The sequence below is a fragment of the Ornithodoros turicata genome, chromosome 6, assembly GCF_037126465.1.
Source record: "Ornithodoros turicata isolate Travis chromosome 6, ASM3712646v1, whole genome shotgun sequence".
NCBI lineage: Eukaryota > Metazoa > Arthropoda > Arachnida > Ixodida > Argasidae > Ornithodoros > Ornithodoros turicata.
In genome coordinates this window covers 58,471,659-58,495,356 of record NC_088206.1, presented here as the reverse complement: position 1 = coordinate 58,495,356, position 23,698 = coordinate 58,471,659, and the positions used below count along the sequence as shown (strand labels likewise).

The 23,698-nt window shown below is 44.9% G+C and overlaps 1 protein-coding gene across 1 annotated transcript; it reads right to left on the bottom strand.

The window, feature by feature from the left end:
- Positions 1–3,258: 3,258 nt before the first annotated feature.
- Positions 3,259–23,377, bottom strand: LOC135396804 (nuclear exosome regulator NRDE2-like). Its single transcript, XM_064627992.1, has 17 exons — positions 23,019–23,377; positions 22,694–22,757; positions 22,377–22,583; positions 22,082–22,240; positions 20,823–21,031; positions 17,356–17,581; positions 15,581–15,677; positions 15,103–15,213; positions 13,969–14,107; positions 10,306–10,578; positions 8,480–9,138; positions 5,691–6,079; positions 4,543–4,737; positions 4,379–4,485; positions 3,777–3,895; positions 3,542–3,613; positions 3,259–3,483 (listed from the first exon to the last, which is right to left on the bottom strand). Exons 1-17 carry the CDS (start codon positions 23,143–23,145, stop codon positions 3,280–3,282), a joined length of 3,357 nt encoding a protein of 1,118 aa, XP_064484062.1. The 5' UTR covers positions 23,146–23,377; the 3' UTR covers positions 3,259–3,279.
- Between the last annotated feature and the right edge of the window lie 321 nt (positions 23,378–23,698).

Sequence of the window (23,698 nt, the reverse complement as noted above, 5' to 3'; positions counted from 1 at the left end):
CTTACATAAGCCACTTACAAAGTAATGGGTCTGCCACCCTCATGGTGGTCAGAATGAACAACAACTTTATTTAAAATTAAGAAAATACCAAAGTTGATGAAAGATGGAAGTCACTGAAAAGGTTAGCTATCTGTAGATCACGAACCCACAATTTAGACACCCACATGGTGTCTCATGTTCATACCAAAGTTGGCTTTCTTTGTGCATTTGAAATTAAAGACGTGAAAACAAATACATGTACTGACATCGCATTTAAGAATCGCCAATGCGTCGAAAATGGGTCGATCTTCTCTGTTTGCACTTACTCTTGCCCAGTAATTTCCCCAGAAATTCATTGCTGGGGGGGGGGGGGGTGCCGAGCTTTCAATGGGGGGGGGGGGGGTATGCTTGGTCAAGGTTCCTCTTACGGAATTTTTCTTAGACACGGAAAGAATCGTGGCACTGCGTTTGCGGGCCCGCACGCATTTTTGCTCGTATGTGCGCGCAATATATGCATATTGAACAGTCACTTTCAAATGATTTTAGAGAAATGCATGCTACGATCATCTGCATGGCTGTGGTCCTACAGCCCAAGTTTGACAGTACATGATGTAATTCGCTGCGCCGGACTACCAGCTAGAACGTGCTGGTGGCCGAGTTGGTTGGGGTCACCTGAGAAATTTCAGGGGGGGTGTTGCAAAAATGCAGGGAGGGTGTAGGGAAATCCCTGCTCTTGCCCGTACTGTCTTTGTTCCACAGACACTTCACGTTACGGCGACATGGTAGCACGGCGGCGGTCAGTGATAACACGTTAACGCGCCTTTTACCTAAGGACCTCGGTTTCAGAATGGCATCGTTCCAATCCAATTTAATTAAAAAACGTCAACCCCCATGCCTGGAAGCTAAAATGAGCTAATCCAACTACCATGAAGCGTCGAAAGAATGAAACGTCGTGTCATGAAGTAACCGCTACCGAAAGTAGCGGCTGTCATGAAATGTCATGAAGCGTCGTTCGCTGCTTAACGTGTATTCGCGTCTATACTGACTGGTAATCAATAATTTCAATGACTTAAAAGGCTTAGGCTAAGGGAGCAGGCTCGGTTAATTGACTGTTATATACCTGCCGAGATTCTGCTGGGTTGGTTACTTAACTACCGCGACACGAGCTACATCAACCCAAACTGGTAATTCATGGTTATGCTGCTATCGTAACCACTACGAATCATGTCTTTCATATCGCGCAAAATCTTTCAAAATCTCGAACGACTGTTGAGGCCTTCCTGTCCACTTCAAGCACTATACCACACAAACGGAAGTGTGATTTAACATGCCTGTTGTGCAAACCCGTGGCCCCTGAACCGGTTCGGGAACCGAACCGTTTGGAAAAAAACGGTTCGAACCATTATAGTCGCCTTCCGGAGCTGAACCGGAACTTAACCCTTATCGTCGAACCTAAACCCGAACCGAACCGATAAACGTTTCGGTTCGACTCTCTGATCTAAACATTTTTATATTTACATTTCCAGTATTTTTCTCTCATAGTTTTCAATATTCCGTAAAATTCCAAGTATTTTCGAAACTTACATATTGGGTTCACGGCAAAGTACAAGCTATTATTAGTCAAATGACGAAAACACATACATACACTTTGGGTGCATCGGATTTGTTACTTCAATCTACTTTTGTATCTTCTTCTTATCCTCGACTCCTGCAATCTTTCATGGCAAGACACGCTATCATTTTTCTGTTGTACTCGATATTTGGGAGTCACACGTGCGACCGCGATACGTCCCCCCACGTGGCGCGCAAAAGAATGGACGGCGACATTTCTACGCAGGAGGCCAGCGTCAACGCCACCTATATACAGAAGGCAGAAGGCCTGCTTATTGCCCCCTCTCCCTCCTTCGCTACGTTGACATATATAGTCAGAATTCGTCTGCTACTGCAAATAGCCGTTCTGCGAATTCAAGAACCTGCAAATAATTGCAGCTTACTTGGAATCCGCAGACCTGAATATTTAAACAAAAAGTGCAACACGCTTTCCAGAAAATTAGTTTTGAAAAAGATTGGGGTCATTTTGTGCTTTATTTCCAAGTTTTCCCATTTAGTTCGCGGGGACGTTTAATCACCACTCGCAGACGACGGTGAAAGCGCGTTCGTGATTGGCTGACTTAGTTGTTACGTCATGTCGACGAGTCGCAGGTAGGTGGTGTCGCCAGTGTCCTCTCCATAGCAACAGGGAGGAAGTTGTTACCAAATCTCAAACAGCGAATAAAAGGCCGCGCTCGGCCTGGAATTTCTGGCCACTTTACTCCGCCCTCGTGATCTCCCTTCCACCTCATTATCGCTTGCAGCAACTCACAATATAACAATAGAGGTCTCTTAGAAACAAAAACCGCTCTGACCATGGTGTAACGAGGTCGCCGTTTGAATGTCTTTTCTGAAAACTACTATGGTTATCGCACGATGGTTCTTCACAACTGAAAGAGCAATACTACCACGATCGAAATACTGAGACTTCCTAAACATGCTGTCACTTACTCTTGCTCATTGTTCAACACTATGTCGACAAGACTGCCAACAAAAAACGTTGAAAACACGACAAGCACATAAGAGGAACAGAGCAGCAACCAGCAAGCTCGATTGGCTTTGCTTGACTGGCTTGACTAACATTGTACTGGATAGGGTTGTCAGAGAGAGACTAAAACTTGCGACACCAGTGGTGCACTTGGTAAAATCATGCCTGTCTTACGGCGAAGACATTTGGCGCAGTTTTGGCTCCCGGGCGTAAGTTGGCTCAATAAGCACAACGCGGCGCAAGATGGCGCAGCGCTTCCAGCCCAGCACCACTTGTCGTAAAAGAACGCGGTCCCAAAGAGCCAAATTTGAAGAGCCAAAGCCTGAATAACCCAGTTGTTCTTCCCAGTTGTTCCTGCGTTTATCAGCGACTGTCATCGTACATCCTTGGGTGTCTGCCAATGAGTTTGCCTTTCTATGAAAGATTCCTCAGGTTGGAAAATTCAAATATGCAGACCAACCATCGTGGTGATGTGAAACAACATTCAACATGAAAGCACGATGCGAGTCATCTGGTGATAATACGGACACAGTGACATTCTTTGAGATTGAGGGACGACAACAGACAGACATGACAGCCACGGACAAAGCAACAGCTATCGTCCCATTGGGCTGGCCTCGCACATTCCCTAAAAGCATCGCCAACCCCCTGTGCCTAGCACTATTAGCTTCGTGCTCGAAACTACAATGTTACGTAATTCATTGATAATGTAACACTTTAATTCATGTACCATCAATGACACTAGAGTCCTCTTTGGCAGGAGAGCTATCCTCTTGCTGGTCCTGTGAGTCATCCTTACTGGTATGATCTAACAGCAACTGCACCTCTTCAATAGGAGCTCGCAGTCTGAGGCCTTTTTCGAGCAACATGTCAGCAACCTCCTGAAGGCACTCCGGAAAGTTGCGAACACCATCTATGTACAACACCTGCATATCACATCAGTCAATTTAATCAGCGTACTCAGACTATGATCCTTTGTCTCACCTTAGCCCAGGGGCAGCTCTGCAAGGCACGGTAAAATATAGCTTTTGCTGAGTCTCGAGTCCCATACCTCACCTAAGAGTCCCGAGAAGCGTGCAAATAATGTGATTCAGATTATTAATTGTAAAGGATATGATTGATATTTGCATTCATCAATTATATGTGTAGTAGGTCATGCTCTTGATGCAACATGACCAATGAGAAGTGAAAAAGAGGAACAAGGGAAGGGTAAAAGTACCTCCATTTCAATGTAGAGTCTCCATAAAAGAGGGCAACGTCGATGTGAAACAGACTCCAGGGCACGCTCAAACACTCTGCGAACATGGTTGCCACACTGGGGCAGTGTGAATCCAGCTTCTGCAATACAACGCGTTTGAACCACGACCTACTAGATTATATAACGACCGTGTCATAATCGGCAGCCCCTATGAGGAGCCCGTCCGCACGATCCGCTACTCATCGGCCCGAGAGATCTACGTCATGATTGGACAATGGAAATTTGAATTTTGAACGCGCAGAGGCGGACGTACAACTACCGTAGCAGACGACAGCAACAGCCCCATGAAAACCTGTAGGATGATGATGATAATCAACTTCAGAAAGAAGCACCTCTCGTGGGACATCCACCACTTGTACAAAAATACTAAGGAAAGCTGAAGTACAAAGTATTGCAGAAATTGAGGAAGCAATAACCGGACCATTGAGTAGCGCCACCGCTAGCTTCCAAATGCGGCGCTGGGAAGGGCTGCCTATGACATGGTCGTGACATGTTAACATAGAGAAAGGTGCGTGAAGACAATCGACTTCGAGAGCTAAAGAACATCTGGAACTTAACCGTACCTGGCACGAGGCAGTCGCTCAGCAGTCGAAAGCGCTCCAGCTCAAAGCAGATCCCAACTATCCAAGCAACAGGGGAATTGTGCTCATGTTCCAGCTCTTCAAGGAGCCTACACAGTGCAACATGTTGGAATAAAACTTCATAATCGAGCGTGGCTGTTCTGTACCTCCTGGTATGCAGTGCACCAAGTGCACCTTTCTCACGAGAGACCAAGAGCCAAAGTAGCCGAGCGCTGTGAGGAACGTCCGCAACAGCACGGTGCAACTCAGACACCAGGGGGCGAACAGAAGGGCAGCCGCCCCAACGCACATGGAAGGTGCACACCTTCAGATATGCGTTGTGTACCTCCTCGAGGCTACATCTGCATAAAATGTTAACATATAACGCAACATTACTCACAGAATATATTATAACTGGACAAAAAAGTAGAGAAACTCCGACTTAACATAACAAAATAACAAAGTTTACTCAGACGTCTCGTCCGTCATGCGACAGACATCATCAGTGCCAAACTGAATGAGAGATTACACAACCGGTCGCTATTTAAGGAGATGGGAGTATTGTTCGGGGAGAGGGCCACGGTTTTTGTTACAAACTGAGGGGTCACCACGTATGTGCCAAGACTCTAGAAGCTTTCTGGGTGTTCTCGAGTCAAGGTCACCGCGTTGTCGAAGTCAAAACAATGCCCCGTGTCCCAACAATGCTCTGTAAGCTCCGTCTTGAACGCCATGCGACGTACGCACGGTTCTTTAACGTACGCACATTCTTTAAACCGGGCAAACTAGCCTTCCGGTGCTTTGAGGGCTTCCATGCCCGATCTTGCTGCAAAGTTCTCGGCTTGGGTGGTGATCAGGGGTCCACTCCGAGGTAGCTGTTCATCGCGTGACTTTGTAATGAAGAACAGCGTCTGAAGAAGAACTGCACCACCTGCATCTCCTACACTAGCGGTCCAGGAATCAAGCCCGCTCCATCTTCCCGCCTGACCTTCCGCATCGGTCCTGATCTTCGACAACCCAGCTGCCAAACACCTTATGGCAGGCAAGGGACACCGGGTCCACCATTCCACCGGGGATGTTAAACGTACTGCTCAGCCCGCTAGGGGTGCTGCACGTGAACGTGTTACACTGGTCCCAATTTTTATTCGTGTTTTGTGTACCTGGCAGTCCTTTTTATCATTCTGAAATGCACGTGGTCCACCTCAAACTTATTTTCTCCTTATTTGAGGTCCAACCAAGGAGGACACGAACTTCACAAATTGGGAAAGAAAGAAGCTATAGTGATGCCTGACTGAGTAGTACAAAACTTCACCTTTACCTGAGCCCTTCTACCTTTGACTGTGCTTCCTTCACCCATCCATTTACGAGTGCTGCTGCTGCTTCAAACCCTGATACAATGTACGCCATCCACAGTGACACCCGTAGCTGTCCATGAGTTCGCTGCACATCTGTTGCCATTCCCTCACACACTGTGGCTGCTCTGAGTAAAAGCGGAGGACTCAAGTTGTCTAAGATCACAGTAGCAAAGCGCTTGTTTGACTCAATCCACGAAAGAGTTCTCATGGCTTTCTCTTTGGAACGCTCAGTGAATGTGAGATTGACTGAGCTGTCCCACCAGTCGTGCACTCCCAGGAGGAGGTCCAGGTACGTTGCTACCAGGAGCCAAACGTCCCCTTGACACAGGGATAAAACACCTGGCATTGAAATCTGAAACAACAGGACAGGGCATGTGTTACTCAGAAGTGCAACTGAGCAAGGCCACCATACTGCTGCTGCTATATCAACAAGTCCAGCGGAAACATAATTTTGCTTTGATCACCAATGAGCCAAAAGTGTCACGGCGCACACTTTTGACCTCACTGCTGAGACTGAAGGTTCTATGGTTCAAAGGCGTGGCCAACCCAGTAACAACGTTCGACTATCCTTGCGTTTGCTTTGCTTGCGTTGGTTAGATTGGTGCGCCATCGCAGAAGCCTTGCGACCCACGAAACAACGGTAACGCTGCGCCATCCTTTAGGCGGGAGCAGAGGAAGTGCCAACCCTCAGCGTCCTCCTATTGGCCCACATCCAGAAGGCTCAGAGCATCCCTCGCTCTTGGTCAGCAAACGCAAGGATAGCCACACGCTAGCATTAAATAGGATAAGTGCTGTTACGTGCTCATACTATGAATTACACTGTGTGTGTAATTCCGTGCTACTCTCACATTAAAAAAATTATTTATAAATAATTCGATACAACTGCAAAAATACAGCACTGGTTTACACATTTTTTATGTTTTTTTTTGTTCGCTTTAACGGAAATGATACAGAATGCTAAGTAATATGTATCCTTGTGTTATTGGATTGTACGGTTTTCCCAAATTTGGCATAAAATTAGGGTTCTATGTTAAAAACTGCAAAAAAAACAGAGTAAAATCATGTGACATAGCAGACGTTCATGTGAAAAAAAGAACAGATGAACACAAGATGGAGTGCCGAATGCAAAGTGTTCAGCGTTCTCCAGTTCCTGTATGGGTGGTAGAACTTGAACTTTGGCAAGTTCCATTTTTGTGGTTCTACACTTTCGACTCAAAGTGACAATGATGCAAGTTGTGGGGTTTAAATTGGTCTTCCCAGGTTTTAACCCTAATGCACAATGTTGTACCTGTGCCACCTTTGCTTGTCATTGTCTAAACACAATGCCAAACACTTCCGATAAAACCTGGAAAACCCAGAGAAATGAACTTGCCAAAGCCCAAACTCAGCCACTTGTAGAGGTACAGGTTCGGACAAAAGTTTACGAAACACGCGAGTGGCATACTTTTTCTTCGGTGCAACACCCTAGCGGACGACGGAAGCGGCTGAGTTCACTGCTTCGGAGGGGTGGAAGTGTGCGCTGTTAGCCACACAGTAGTAGTTGTAGTCCGGTGTCGCTTGGGTATGTCTGGGAAGTGGAAGCTACCGCTGTGTGTCTCTAACAGAGCACCCTTCCACCCCTGCGAAACAGTGAACTCACCCGCTTCCGCCAGCCGCTAGGGTGTCGCACCCAAGAAAAAGTATGCCGCTCGCGTGTTCCGTAAACTTTTGTCCCAACCTGCAAGCACCAAAGGCTTTGCACTCGGAGCTTTCTTTCGCTTATTTTCTATTTTACTGGAAAACCTTATCTTTTTTGTGATATCACCTGGTTTTACCCTCGTTTTACAGGTTCCAACATAAAACTCGGCTTCTGCCTGGCAATTTGGAAAACACATAAGACCAGAAAACACTACTGGTCTAGGTACGAGCATGCAACCAGGGAAGGGTAACGGTAAAGGTAATGGTAACAGAAACAGAAACGGTATATTACCGAAATTGGAGATGGTAACGATAACGGAAACGGAAACGCATACCGCTGTCCTCCATTACCGGAAACAGAAATGGAAACGAAAATTATCGTCTGCTAATGAATTCGGGTAATTGCTACTACGGTTCTGCGATGACATTTCAGTGACTTTTCATTTTATTTTTGTATTTTGATGACTCCATACCCTGTAATGCTCTAAATAGTACACGACAGCATGGAAACAAAGCGCAATATTCGATATCGAGGGTGCATCACTCTCTTACCTACTCGTGTCATTAGCTACCTACATGACATCAAGACATGAAACTTACACAACATAGGCTCCACGCACTCTACTGCACCATAGCACGAGGATGACAGCATACGATTTCTTATTTTCTTCATTTCACCGTGGCTATGGCAATATTGTTTATTACTGAGAGCACCCGCCCATGAATGAGACATTGGATAAAAGTTACACTCATCTTGGGTTGCTGGGGTCAGAGTCACTGAAGACAGAAGACTGACTGAAGACATGTTACTACATTTCTTTAAAAATCGTGGAAGATGTGCACACCCAACGACGTAAAATTACTTGTGTAATGTGCACGCGTGACACCGAAGCAGCACTTAGGCAAAACAGGGTGTTGACAGAGCTGGACGGGCTGTCCCCCCGCAGCTCTGTAACAGCCGTTCCATTACCGGAAACAGTAACGGAAACGAATATATAGCAGTAACAAAAATGAAAACTGTTACGAAAATACGTCCGTTATCCTTCCCTGCATGCAACTTATTTCGGCTACTTACCATGTCAAGTGTCTTTTCCAAAACAGACACAGCTTCTTCAGGAACACCAAGATCGGCAAGCAGGAGTCCATACTGCGTCCACAGGTCCAGATTTCGTTCGTGTTCCGACAGAACGGACTTGGCCACTTTTTTCCTCCGCTTAGTACCCCACTCTGTCGCTTGCTGCGCGAGCCGTATTCGAAGCGCCCCCACACCCCACTTCAGCTGTTCAGAGTCAAAGAGCCCGCTACACTGCCTGAGCACCTCTTCTGCAAAGTCCAGTACCCCACGTCGCACTTCCCAGCCCGCAGGAAACGCTAGGGTATCGGAGAGCTGCTGAGCGGACTTGGGGTCAGTTCCCGGAAGGCGCTCAAAGCAGTTTGCCTGAATGAGGCCCGACCCCGAGACATTTGATTTGGGTCCGAGGAGGAGGTCAATGAAGGAGCGCAGCAACGAGAACTTGGACTCCATACTGCGCAGTCGAAACAAAGCTTGGCTGATGTCTTCGAAAAGCACCATTCTGTCCGGATCTTCGCACGTGACTTCCTCTGATGTGCCGCTCAGGTCTGGTCTAAACGGGAGCCAGTGACAGAGATCGCGCAACGACTCTATCTGGAGCCACGTTTCGCACAGGCTGCGACGCGCATTTATGATGTCGTCTTCTTCGTTTTGCATGCGTTCTGGAAGGAGAGGTTAATGCTATAATGGTCGTTCAATGATTCGATATCTTCAGATCCTGAAGGTTTGGGATTTAATGTGATTCTTCCGCGAATTGAAGGTTGCCTGTTTAGGGTGAAACCAGATCTTTACCCGGCAGATTTGCCCTCACTGAGACGTCCGTAAGAATACACACTAACTTGTTTGGCAGCAAACGCAGTTACATCACCGTTTGTACCGAACCAGCTCCATTACTTAGAGTGACTGAGTCCGATTTCTCCCCAAATTTAGCGTACTGGAAGTTTTCCCGCTTGAATTTCCACGAATTTAGAGCACATGAGAGAACTGATGTTCTGAGGCTGGAACAACATAGAAAGGACAAATACATACAAAGCCTCAAATTGCCTAAGAAATTAACGATGAAAGAAGAAAGTCACTGAAAAGGTTAGCCAGTTGTAGGACTCGAACTCATATCTTCTGGATTGCCGGTCCAGGGCTCTACCAATTGAGCTAAGCTAACACACCTCCTCAGCGACTTCCAAGGGTGTGTCATCTGAAGGGACAAACCAGCCACTCTTTCTCACTCATCCTCCTTTCACCCTTACATTTTTGCTCACTCATACACACATTCATACAACGGGATCGACGCAAGCAGCAACTGTCTCTGACTGAACAAGTGGCCAAAACAACTGACTGAACAACTGGCAACAACTGGCAACTGAACTGACTCTCTTGTTCAACAGTTGCTACTCCAAGATTTCAAGTTTCCATACTCACACATGCACACACACAAAAAGAACTATCACAACGTTCTCATTTTTTCACCTAAATATACCCCAAAATACTCAGAAAGTAATGGGCAGCTATCAGCATCTGTTGTCAATAATCCTAAGCAATATGCAAGGTGCCGTTATGGTGGCACCATCTAAGGGAATGCTTTTACAACAAGAACTCTTCCGGACACCATCAACTTGGTGGCTTCTTGAGCTTTGCCGCTCTTCCTCAAGGCTTACTCGGAAGTTGAAGGCAGGTTCAAATTCCATATCCTCTTTTCAGAATTGTTCAGGAAACAGGTAGCACAACAGGTAGTTCCAAAAAACAGACACAAAATGTTCTATCTTCCTTCAGCAATTGCTTGGTGGAGCATACCAGCCCAATGCAATCCATGGTTGTAAAATCAGCATCCTCACCTTCAAGCTTTGCCTGGCCCTCTGCAGGTCGATGTAACAGTTCTTCCTTTGCTTGTAACGCATAAGCCCATCCTTTCGAACCTTCTTCTCCAAGGCGAGGAGCTCCGCTGTCCCAGAATGGCTCCAGGAGTGCAAGCCATTGGTCAAAGGGTAAGTGAGATTCGAGCTGCGATGGTGCACGTAGGTTTAGTTCTAGCAGTGCTTGATAGGTCCCTACAGCACGCTCCCAGAGGCCACACTGGCAGAGGAACATGCAGTACTCAAACAGCACTTCTGCAAGATCATAAATACCAGAGAAGCATGAAGGAATGTAAAACACAAAGCAGAGGAACAAGTGCAGCAGTGGTAGCATCTCAAATCGCGAATGTAGGAACTGTATCCATGCCGGGGCCCTTGGGGTTCTGTATGTTTTGAAAATCGTTTGGAGAAATTGAGTGATACGTACCGGGGGAAAAAGAAGAAAAGCCATTTACCATAGCTCAAAACCCTGTTTCATTCATCAAGCTGTCACGCAGGAGCCACTATGCAAAATATTTTCACTCTGCTGTGTATTGTCACTAGGGATGGAACGATGTCGATATTCTTATCGATATTATCGATATTTTATGCCTGCGATATTATTGATACTTTTAAAATATCGATATCCACATCAATACGAATATCGATATTACATCAGTATAGACATCGGTATGCATGCTGATAGAAATATCAGTAATTCGGCAGCTTCTGCACGCGGACAGGACACAAAAAAAGGAGCCGGTCAACACGTTTATTGACAAAACTTGACAGCATTTCCCCCTCTCTCCTTCTTGATTTGGTTTCGCAACATGATGCTGATATTTCCTGTAAAGATGTGATGCACGTTAGGGGAAATTTGTTAGTTTCTGAAAGTTCATGGATCGTCCTGGGCTGCATTTCATGCCAAACGACACACTGGAATGTGCAGAAGGAACACGCAATGTACACGGCAGTACAAACTGAGGATATTCTATAGCAGGCTCGTTAATTGCGAAGTCTGCGATATCATACAGCCGGGAATGACTACAAGATCACTGCCATTTGCCTGGAACAACTCCTTGCTGCGTTCACTCATGTGACCTATAAAAGAGTCCCCCACCAACATTAAGTGACGGCACAGCATGCTCCCCAGATGGCGAAAACCACACCAACTTCAGCCATTCGCCGAAGAGGTCGGAAGTTATCCATCCTTTTTCATTGCACCTAATGATGGCGCCCCGGGGAAACTGTTCTTTCTTTGGAAGGGTCTTCCTATCGAAGATATCTTTCCAGTGCCCAAGCCATCTTCGTATGTTTGCCTTGGAAACCCCGAAACGCTGCCCAAGTTGAACTTTGCTGTTCGTGGCTTCAGCTGCTTCGATCACTTTCCACTTGAATGTGGCAGAGTAGAAAACACACTTTGGGGCCATCACGAAACACACTTGCAAACGCGAAATGCAACTAGCACCGAAAGACACGAGACACAGCTGACAAATGAGGGAGAAGTAAGATACGTGGGCTCGCGTTTCGCTCTCCCCCACTTACTGATGTGGGCAAAAGCGCTAAAACGGAGAGGGACGAAACACAAGACACTGCTTGCAAACTTTAAACTTTTTATTCACTGCTTGAAAGTGAAATTCACTGTTATGAAAGATTGCTCTCAGTGTCTGTGTTTCGTCCCTTCCAGTTTTAGCGCTTTTACCCACATCAATGATTCACCAACAGGTATGGTTTCGATTGCAAGATGACCCCCCATTTTCGGGGCGCCATTAAAAAAAAAAAAGACTCAGCTTGTAATCGTGCAAATACGGTATGCACGCATGCATACTCATGACACACAGCAAATGGTATAGGACACTGGAAATGTTACGAGGGCAGTATTTTTGTAGTATTCACAATTTATACACAAAGAGCAGGACCAATTTGAGATTTACATAAAGTTTTGAGCACACAATACATCCTCCAATGTACAGTTTACTGTACATCTTACACTTACTTACACTTTAATGTACAGCTCACAGACACCATTTCATTAATTTTAATTGTAGTTGCATTATAAACCTTTTACTTTATCTTAATAACACAGCATAATTAGGGCCCTCAGTTTTCGGGTTTTATTTTTTGTGAAAATCGGGGGGTAAATATCGGGTTGAAAATCAGGATCTGCCAAACAGGGTAAAATCGGGTGATATACTGAGAAGTGATGTATTTTCGGGTGAAAAAAAATAGATACTTTTATATGTTGAAATTAATTAATTAATAATTGGGGGTTTACGTCGCGAGACAACTGAGATCATGAGCGACGCCACAGCAGTTGGTCTGTGGAGTGTTGAAATTAAGTGAAAGAATATTTATTAAGAGACTGGTAGATAATTCACTGTATAACCACTAAGGCTTGCACTGGCCCCTGTGTATAAAAAGAATAAGTTGCATGTTCAGTAAAGCATCATCCATCGATGAGCGTTGAGAGCATGCTCGCGCTCACGTTGGTATGCCTCGTATATCGTTGGCTGTTGCTGCATCCTCTTTACTACTCCGCATACTTTGCTGATACAAGATACTCCCTACAAGATCTGAAAGTTGGCTTCACCTAACACTTCCGTGTATTGCGTGCAAACCCACTTCAAGGAACGCCGAGCGTTGCTTAACTCTGTTTTTTCACTGTTTAGCGTGATTTTCCTGATTCCTTTTTTTATTCCTTTTATTCTGATTCTTTTCCTGATTACTATTTTTGGTAACAGCAAAAGAAAGGGTCTCGTCGACGTCCACGGAAAGCACTAACAGTACAAAAATCCAACACTGAAGTTTTCAACTTACTTACTGACACAAGCTTTCATGTAGCAGACTACATTTCTTTGGGTGTGAAAAACACAGGGCATTTTTGGTACGAAACCAGGGTATTACTTTGGTTGGCATTGCCATTCTGCAAGGCGGCTTCACCTCATTATTGAAACGGATTTTGAGGGATAAGGGAAGCTGCCATGGCCCAATTAATCTAACTTATCACTAAACTAACCAAGTTGATGATGTCTTAGGTAAGCTTAGTGAAGTTAGGTTAGATTAATAGGGCCATGGCCGCTTCGACAATGGAGTTGGGAGTGCGAGGCAAGCTGCCACAGCCGCACTAACCTAACCTAATATATCACTAAACAAAGTGTATGATGTCATAAGTTAAAGATAGCTTTCCCGTAACACAAATAAATGAATCGAAAAGTTCCGCTAAATCTACAAACGTACAACACTAAGCATTCGTTGAAGTGGGCTTGACCGCAATACACGAAAGTGTTAGGTGAAGCCAACTTTCAAATGGTGATGCCTACCAAAGGAACATTTTTCACGCTAGAAGTCGGACCTGCATGCAAGCGTCCACAAATCCAAATCCGACGGGTTTTGTTGACGCGGCGCGGTCGGGAGCAAGTCGGGAGCGGTCGCGCGATTGCCGTAGTTCGCGCGTGTGCGGTTCAAATCCTTGGTTTCCACTTTCGCAAGCCCGGTTTACGGGTTTTATCGGGTTAAACCCGAACTATTTTGATGTAAATCGGGGGGGGGGGGGGGGGGTAAAAACGGGCTTTATCGGGTTTTACCCGAAAACTGAGGGCCCTAAGCATAATGCCCTTCTGCTTTTTGGCAACATGGCATTCAGACAGTAGGGCAAAGAGTTCTCACCAATAAGCCGACTTTCAACTTCACGAGGGGATCTCTGTGTTCCACGCTTCCCCTCCAGCATGTCCCTGAAGGATGAAATGGCTCGAATGTAAGCCTTCGATGCTGCAGAAAACTCGAAGCCTGACAATGTTGTTTCTGCCTGGAAACAAAATACATTTCACTTACATTTCAAATTTCAATTCACTGCAGTGCTGGTGTGGTGATTACACTCATGAAGTCCCAAGAGAGATCCGCATACCGACCATTTGTAATGCACATTTTCCGGTATGTTGCAATACAGCAATGGAGACCAGTATGGCACAAGTCTTGCAAGCTAGCACACCCAAAGAAGTTTTCTTTGATGAAAAAGGAAGAGGGCACAGCATAGGCAGTATGGTATACTCAGGAAAATTGTTGCTCAGAACAAATAGTACTTGTACAACGTTTACCCTAACCCTAATGCCGTCACTAATGGATCACTAACACTTTGGACGAGGGCATCATGGCCAATGCTGGTCGGCTGCACCCTGCTCTTTGAAGCACAGCGGCAGCATTCAAACTGACCAAGACAGAGGGGAAACCCTTCCCAGTGGCTTGAATGTTGCAGTATGCTAGCCAAGGCCAACGTTTAGCGACCCGAAAAATGAGTTCCCTCGAATAGTTTGGTATGTCAAGAAACACAGAAAGATACAACGAGAGTCACCAACCTATTTTTCGGACATGCTCGATTATTCGGCCTCATTCGCGGAACGGCCACGGGCCCCATAGAGTTGATGTATAAGAACGTCCAAAATTTCGGACACCATACAGCCCCTTCACTCGATATTTCAGACTGAGGCCCAGCACCGCTGTCCGCCCACCAGTCGCGCGACAGTGCTGTAAAGCGAGCATAACCTAAAGACAGACTTGCAGAATAGTGACAGTGACGAAATGTCACTTCGGGAAATAGAAGCTGATGTTATCAGGCAGAGCTGGAAGTCCGTTAGGAAAGTATCAACAAATTTTTCCAGCCTACTTGTGCTTAGTAAAGTTGACTTTGAAGCGAAATTCTTTTTTTTTTTTTCGGACTGCTCGATTATTCGGGCTTTTGCGCGACCACCGCTGAATCCGAAAAATCTGACGGTGACAGTAAGTAATTGTTCTTGTTTCCGTTACCTGAAGGAAACGGGCATGCTCCAGCCACAGACGTGAATTTCCCGGATGAACTCGTAAGAGCTCGTTCCACGCGAGGTGCGCTTGAGCTTCTTCTCCGCATTCTAGCAAGACCTGCAAATGGTGTGGTGAACAAATTCTCTGCTAAAAGCTGCACAAGAAATTGAGTCGACGACAATGTTGGAACAGTCTACAGGAATGAAAGCTAGATTTCGACAAAGTCTGTTAATTTGTATATTGTTAATAATCTGTTAATTTGAATATTGCTTTTTGTATTCCATTTTGTATTTTTTTTGTATTACAAAGTCTGTTAATTTATATTGTTTTTTTGTATTGTTACTCTGTCATTTTGTACTGTTGCTGTACGGTGAACATTGGGAGGGGAGCCTTAGTCAAGCCTCCTCGGCGTTTTGCTTCCCCTTCCAACCGAAAGGAAAATAAATATTGAATTGAACTGAATTGAACTGTGAGAGAGCCTTACTTGAATTTTTTGTAAATGTAGGGAAACAGAACCATGGGTGCGCAAAAGAGCTTGCTCCAGTACAGCCAGTTTCTTCTCTCGAATTGCACGAGCGCGCCTGCGGTAATTAAATGACGCAAGTGAGGTTGTTCTTACTGTGAATTACACTCTGTGAGTCATTCTGTGCTGCTCTCACAATAAAAATCATTTATAGATTATTCAATGCTACTGCAAAAACACAGCACCACTGTACACATTTTTAGTCTTCCTTCAAAATCAAAGATGCAGAACTTGGGGTAAAAATTAGGTTCTATGTTACAAACTGCAAAAACAGAGTAAAATCAGGCGATACTATCATGCGAAATAGCACACAAAATAGAACATTTTCACATGAAAAGATAAGAGATGCTCTTCTTGCACTTCAAACAAACATGAGATAGAGAAAAAATTACGATAAAACCTGAGACACGGAACAGAAAAATAACAACACAACATGTTCGTCATGTCGTGTTGTTATTTTTCTGTTCCGTGTATCAGGTTTTATCGTTGTTTTTACAATGTACCAGCTCGCCTGCACCCTTGCCCTTCTACCATGAGATGGAGAGCTGCAGTGCTGAGTGTGAAGTGTTTACCGTTCTCCAGTGCCCATATGGGTGAGTTTGCACTTTGGCAGGTTCCATTTTCGGAGATATTCAGGTTTTACCCAAGTGACTATGATGCAAATCAGGGGGTAAAACGGGCCTTACCACCCTAACAGGGTTTAATCCCAATGCACAAGGCTAGCTAGCAATAATGCTTTTGCTTGTCACTGTCTAACACAATGCCTCACAGTGCACTTATATGCACTCTCCTTGTCTTGGCTGGTGTTGTTGTTCAACAGCACAATTTCACCACCACCTTTGTATACTACTCAATTAACATGCCATTATCAGCCTCTCATTGTTACAGGTATATCCAGCTTATCAAGTTTATTTCAATGTAATTACGGATGGAAATTTACAAGGCTTGGATGGAAATTTGAGGCTTTGTATGTATTTGTCGCTTCTATGTTGTTCCAGCCTCAGAACATCAGTTCTTTCATTTACAATATATTTTTAGTTTCTCTTCAATCAGTTCTTAGTAACTTCATAAGTACCACTGCCAGTTTGTAGTGAGTTCATGTACCATTAGTTGGCTAAAGCAACCCACAACATTTTGTTTCCCAGTAGGTTTCTACACTTCTCAAAGACTTATACCGTGGCAAAAACATTATGCTGTGCAAAAAGCCACACATAGCAAGCATGCACTACCACCATAAATACTGCTGTATCAGACTGCACCCAGTGGGCTGTCATTGTCACGACCTACTAGATTATAACCACGTCATAATTACGACCATGACATAATTGGCAACACCTATGAGGAGCCCGTCCGCACTATCTGCTAGGAGTGCTACTCATCGACCCGCGAGATCTACGTCATGATTGGACAATGGAAATTTGAATTTTGAACGCGCAGAAGCGGACGTACAACTACCGTAGCAGACGAGAGCAACAGCTCCTATGAAAACGTGTAGAATGATGATGATAATCAACTTTAGAAAGAAGCATCTGTCATGGGACATCCACCGTTTGTACAAAAATACCAAGGAGAGCTGAAGTACAAAGTATTGCAGAAATTGAGGAAGCAATAACCGGGCCGATGAGTAGCGCCACCGCTAGCTTCCAAATGCGGCGCTGGGAAGGGGTGCCATGACATGGTCGTCATAATCTAGTAGGTTGTGGTCATTGTAGGTTGTGCTAAAAGGCATCACTAACCCATGGGTTCTTGCGATTCCTGAGGCTTCCTCCATTGCAGAAACATACTCATCCTGAAATGCCACCAAGTCTAGCCAAGCCTTCTCACTAGCAGGGTTTACTTCCAACCTTTCCTTGAGCTCCTTCTGCTTCTGTGATGCTTCAGGGCACAGAAGGAGTGCACTAAGTGGCAAACTTGCATCTACTGCATCTGCCGCAGAGTCATTGTTGCTGCACCCTCCTATCCCTAGAAAAACGAAATTCCATTCTGTCCAGTTGTATAAACCAAGCTTTAAAAGGGCTCTTTAAAAGAACAGTGAGGTGACATGGCTCGAAAACCCTATTTCATTCGTCATGTCAGGCACAAAATGGGAATATGGTGTGGCCCCGCTGGTCGTTGATGGCCGGTGATGACAAAGTGGCAGTCCAGATGATGTCCCCATTTGGCCAGGATAGATGTTGATGAATAAAGGTACGGAACAGAAGGGGTGTTACCAAAGGCAAAAAAGACTTTTATTAAGGCTTTAGGTTGGTAAAGGGCCGAATTAAAGAGTTTATACGCTGTCAAGCTGCCTGTCAGGACCAGCCATGCAAGTTCCACTGTGTGGTGCACTGTCACTGGTACAGTGCTGTACAAAAGTTTATGGAACATGCTCCAGTGCATTCCTTCCTCACAGTGACACGCTAGCAGTGAATCGTACCGTCTGATTACTATTTTTTTCTCTAGTATTTTCCCCATAAGCCGGATTTAAGCCGGATTTAACGAAAGGGCCAACAGTGTCTCTGGAACAGCACCGCCCTGCCAATGCACAAACAATGCATGACAGGAGCGCGTCCAACTTCCGAGTAGACTGACCTTCCTGGTGTCTTCCCCCAGACAGCTTTAATGAAAGTGGTGACAGTAATTCATGTCTTGTGGAAGGACACTGACCCGTCGATCCATGAAACACACGCAACAAGGGCACAATATGATCTTGGTAGAGCACTACAGCTGACCTCCTTTGTTGTACACCATGCTGACCTCAGAGTATGGACCACAGGGTTTGTGGCCTTCTCTATGGTCTCCTTTGTTGGAACAAATTAGTCGTGTCCTATTGCCCGTGGCTTATCTGCCCGAAAATTTTCAAAACATTCCTAAACACCGGTCCTGCGGCTTATCTGTGGTGCAGCTTATACGCGTGAAATTACGGTACCGGATTTGGCCCAAACCTGCAATCACTGAAAAAAAAAAAGTTCACTCTCGATTTCAGTTCAGAAAGAATTTAGTCAGTTTTGTGTGGTTCACGCTTAAGGCCTACAACCCTACAACTAACTTGACGTCAACATTCATGGACAGAGTTAGTGCGGGATGACAAAACAACATTGGAACAGAGATGGAATCAATATCGAGAGGTGGAAATTTTGCAGAATTCTGCTAAATGTGCACAAAGAGAGTCGCAATTCTGCGATAAATTGCACACAACGGGTCACTTCATTCATACCAAATGTACGTCGGAAGCTCTTTTCTTTCTCTTTCTTTGGAAAATATTGATTCGAATACCTTTTTGCCATCATTTTGCGGAATCATGCAATTTGCATTCCAGAAATAACTACTTTTACAGTACCGAGTCCATGAATGGCTTTGTTTCATAATATGAAACGAAATACTAAATACCATCGTAGTATTTTGCCATTTGTATCATTGTACCGCATTTACTTGCATATTGCACGCACTCGCGTATTGAATGCACCCCAACCTGAGCGCCAAAATGCTGGTACCTTTTTGTTCCCCGCACTTTAAACGCACCCTGACTTTAGTCGCAACTGACTTTTAATAGCAATCGTATCACACAGTCAACGAGAGGGAGCACCTGGCACCAGAGTCATGAACAACGAATGCGACGGACATTGAGGAGTATTTCGTCCACGCTTGATAGAACGGAAGATCATTTGATGTGGGAGAATCGTGATGTTCGATTACGGGGAGATCGCCATGGATATCTCCATATACGGGGTTCTTGGGCTCCAATGTTCCCCGCGTATTGAACACCCCCCCTCAATGGCACAATGTTTTTGGGTAAAAAATGTGCGTCTTATACGTGAGTAAATACGGTATTACAGAGAGAGGCTATAATACATACAACCCAAGCAGCATAATCCGTGCGACTCTCTCCTTCCTTTCCTGCGGCACTCGGCTGCGTTACACGGCTCACTCTGTCGCCTCCTGCTTGTTCATATCATCCGTAAACGCAAGATAATGCATTCCTATCATCCGAACCGTAATACGTGGGAAGAATAGGCATTCCGACTGGGACCGGAAAATAATTTGAACCATCCGTGATCGTAACATTGAGATTCTACTGTAACAGGGAGGAGATTTACATGCAAGGTGTGTGAGCCTTGGCTACATGCTGCAAGTGCCACAGGGTAGGACTGTGCGAATAATTTCGACCACACAGGGTTCTTTAATGTTTGTGCACATAACAATAGAGCAATGAATATGACGTTGGTTTACAGCGATTCTGTGCTTCTTAGCACCAATAATCTTTTGAAAACTTTCACTGTTGGTAACGTAGTAACGTAGCACAGCAACAATAGAAAAATAAAATAAAATGTGCACCTTTTATACCTGTTTAGTGCCACTTTAATCAGAATGTGAAGTTCTTCTCTAAACATCAGAAGTGTAGATTTTTTTGGCTTGTTGGTATTACATAGGGAGACTGTGAAGCAGGGACTGAAACTGAAACGGAAGCGAAAGGCGCTTGGAACCCCAATTTTTTCACGAACCGCAACCGCAATTCACCATCGGAAATTAACCGAGATAAAGATACCAAGTGTTGCACATTGTTTGCTTCCAGAAAGAGGAAACCTGTCTGAAGACACTCTAGAGGACATAATGATGATCCATTGTAACCTGCCGTATATGGAGAACGATGTACGAACTTCCCTATGGCGGCCTCTTCTGACATCTATTATGTTACTTCTGTACGTTACAAAAGCATGTTTTCCTGCATAGATATGATGTGTTGTACTTTTCGATGGCTACACTTTTCCTCAAAGTAAAGGGGAAACAGTTCAAGACGTTTTCGCTAATATATAATTGCAGTGCAGTACTCCTAGGCTTTTCGAATAAAATTTCCTGCAACAGATGTATGTTCATTTTTACCCGTTTGCACTTTGTAGCTCATTTTGCGACATCCACGCAGCCTGCAGATATACCATCCTAGAGAAAACCGAAAAAAGTACTAGTTCAACTGTTTGGTTACTGGTAACCGCAAATATTAAAATGGCGAATCCCGCAACCGAAACCGCTTTGAGAGTTCAGACACTGAACCGTAACCATAACCGAACCGATAATTCGTTTTGGTTTTAGTCCCTGCTGTGAAGCGCTCAAACTAGAGACGGACAGACAGAAGCGACAAGAGACAAGCGCTACTTCTTTCTCTCTAAACAAGATGCATGCAGCTAATGTCCATTATCTAATACTCTTCTGATACTTTTCCAGTTACCTTGCAGGTAATCCACAGTGACCTTGTCGTGAATCCCCAAGGGGTCGACAGCTGTGCTACACTCATCTACGGCACACGAGGACTGGACAGGAATGTAGTCAGGACCTCGTCTGGTGGAGGAAGCGCTCATCCTTGGCCTTGCAGCACTTGCGACACATTTAGACTGGCGAGCCTTGCGGTGCCAGTAGCGAAGCGTTTTCAACCCTGTACTAAACCGAAAGTAATTATCAGCAAGTAATGAAGCAATTTCACCAAGGTCAGAACCATAAAACAATCTTTGTGGCCTAAACTACAATACTATACTTTACTTTAGGGCACCTACTTTAGCTTACTTTAGTACTTTTGGGCATGGAACGGTCACATGTTCCAACCTGCATTTACACCAAGGGGACACCCCACACTTCTTTGACAGGCTGCTTGCACACTAGTATGTGTGACTCCATCTTCTGGTTGATCATGCTCCTCATTGGTTGAAGCTTGCACTCTGAACAATGTTCTCTGTGCCATCTCTCTCACGAGCTTTTCAAGTATACAGCCTCGTGTTTTAGAGTTAAACCTGGTAAAACCCCTTTTTACACTCGGTTTACATCATTGTCACTTACGGTGAAACAAAATAATCCCAGAAAATGATTTGCAAAAATGCAAATTCGGCACACTGGCCTTGTGCTTGTTTGAAATGTGAGACACGCCCTTTGTTTACTTTCAACCCCATGATATAATACTCATATAGCCAGATTTTACCCCAACTTACATCTCCTGAAATGAAACCGGATTTGGAAAAAACATAAAACCCCCAAACCCAAAAAGGTCTATACAAGTAGTACAACCAGTTCTGCTGGCACTGTTGGAGTCACAGTATTGACATTAATGTCATTGTTTTGTGGCTGCCAAACAAAAAGGGTTTTGCATACTGGAACTATATCATGAAGTGAAATGGACCACTTTCGAGTAAGCATGTGCATATGCGCAACAACCTGCTTGTGGCTGCTGTGTTATTGAGGAGTAAATATTGTCTTTCTTAGGGGTTTTTTTGGCTTCTAGGAGAAGTAAGATAAATGGAACACGGAGAAATTGATGAAGGCATTTCAAATAAAAGTGGCAGTAATCCTGCAGTGTTCCAACTGCAGAAAAACAACAGCTAAACAACATCGCATGTTTCCAGCGCAGACAGAACGGGCAAGGTTAATGTAAATTGTCCTGAATACGCCTGGCAGGGCCATAACCACTTTTTTACTTCATAGCGAGCAAATTATACTCACCGACGACGCAGTTCTGGCATGTCGTCACAGCGCCATCCACGATGATGAACAGCTCGCAGTGTGTGCGGTAGGGTGTCAAATGCAAGTTGGCTTTGGTCTGGTCGTGGGTCCACGAAGTAACGCTCTTCTCCGCTGAATCCAGTCAAGAAACGGAACTTCCTGTAGTGCAGGCATGTGAGGCAAGAACATACTAATTAAACAGTTTTTCCATTAAAGCAAAAAACAACCTTTACAAACATTTTGTGAAGTACAATGCAAAACAACATAGAAGAACTACGGATATGGGAAAGCATACCTGTAAAGTGGACGAGGCACGTCTTCTCTTGTTTTTCGTTTTTTGTTCTTATGTTCTTTCTTAAGCTTTTTCTTCTTGGAAGCTCTAGGAGGAGATATGTTGATGACAGCAGCGTCCGTTTTCCTTTCCGACGCCACTTCCAAGCTTTCTTGTATAGCTCGCTCATGTTCTGGAGGTGATACCTTTACTTCGACGGAACCTTGACGCCTTTAAAGCCCAAATTGGTAAGGGAAAGCAGGGCATTGCACCTCGATCATTCACACCAATGTTTGATTAGCTCTTATTGCAAAGCTTAGAGAAACACTGGGAGGGCGTACCTTTCAGTCTGTGCTACGCTAGGGTCATAACTAGAGTTTCTGAGCCAATCTGGCTGGTCTTCACCTACAAGAAGACAGAGTAAAATTTAGAAGAGAAACCGTGAGTTTTCAACAAGTGCATTGCATCTCATCGCGCGTGCAACTGTGTATGCAAGCACTGTAGAACAAATAAAACGGCAGTGATGCAAGAAAACTTCACTTGTGCTCAAATAAGTTATCTGTGAAAGGCCACTTAGTTTCCTGCCAAGCTTGCTTTCAACGATACCGTTTATGAAATTATTCTTCTGTCGTTCCAAATCTTTATAGGTAGCAGACGAGCGCTTACCATCGTCAGTTTTATTCTGAACCGATGGTGCATCGTGCGAAGTCTCCCCTCCGTACGCAGGGAAGGAGGCCGTCGCTTTCTGTTCGCATGTTACTGTATTCGCAGCGTATGCGGGGAACAGCGACATTGTCCGCGCTTCTAGAACCGCGGATAAACCATATTACCAGTCTTACAAGCAATGTCAGAGATAGTTTCCGATCTCGTTTGAGGAGTTTGTCGACTAAACGTTCAAAGGTTCAAGGCAAGGTAAAAAAATACGGCATGCTTGCACTTCGTGGATGGAAGGGTGGATCTGGATGGATTCAGGATTCGGAGCTCGATGGCTCGATGCTCGAGCCTCGAGCGTTGAATACGGCTTGGGTTGGATTGCGCTGATCGTGCCACACGCCCACGCCACACTGCGGCTGCGGCCTGCGGCGAACATACTCGAAACAGTAACCCCATATCATATCGTATCATCAATGATCATATGTATGTGTTACTAGCATCTGTTAGTAAATAATGAAGTGAAAATAATAAATACGGCGTTGGGGTAGAGGTGGCAGAGGGAGTGACTCAGATGTGTGGAATTATGACATTATGATGTTGGATGTCCAACGTTGGGGGATGTCTCTTCACTCTCTTTGGAGGTTCGCATGTGCTGTTTCTGTTCTGTGCCGAGCACTGGCGTAAAAACCAGT

What these genes read in the sequence shown, in the direction of transcription:
- LOC135396804 (XM_064627992.1), bottom strand. Translation starts at nt 23,145, where the DNA reads ATGTCGCTGTTCCCCGCATACGCTGCGAATACAGTAACATGCGAACAG. An exon ending in AGCGTAGCACAGACTGAAAG is followed by an intron (nt 22,584 to 22,693) that starts GTACGCCCTCCC and finishes TGGGCTTTAAAG; the next exon opens with GCGTCAAGGTTCCGTCGAAG. An exon ending in TGGAAAAGACACTTGACATG is followed by an intron (nt 6,080 to 8,479) that starts GTAAGTAGCCGA and finishes CTGTTGTTTCAG; the next exon opens with ATTTCAATGCCAGGTGTTTT.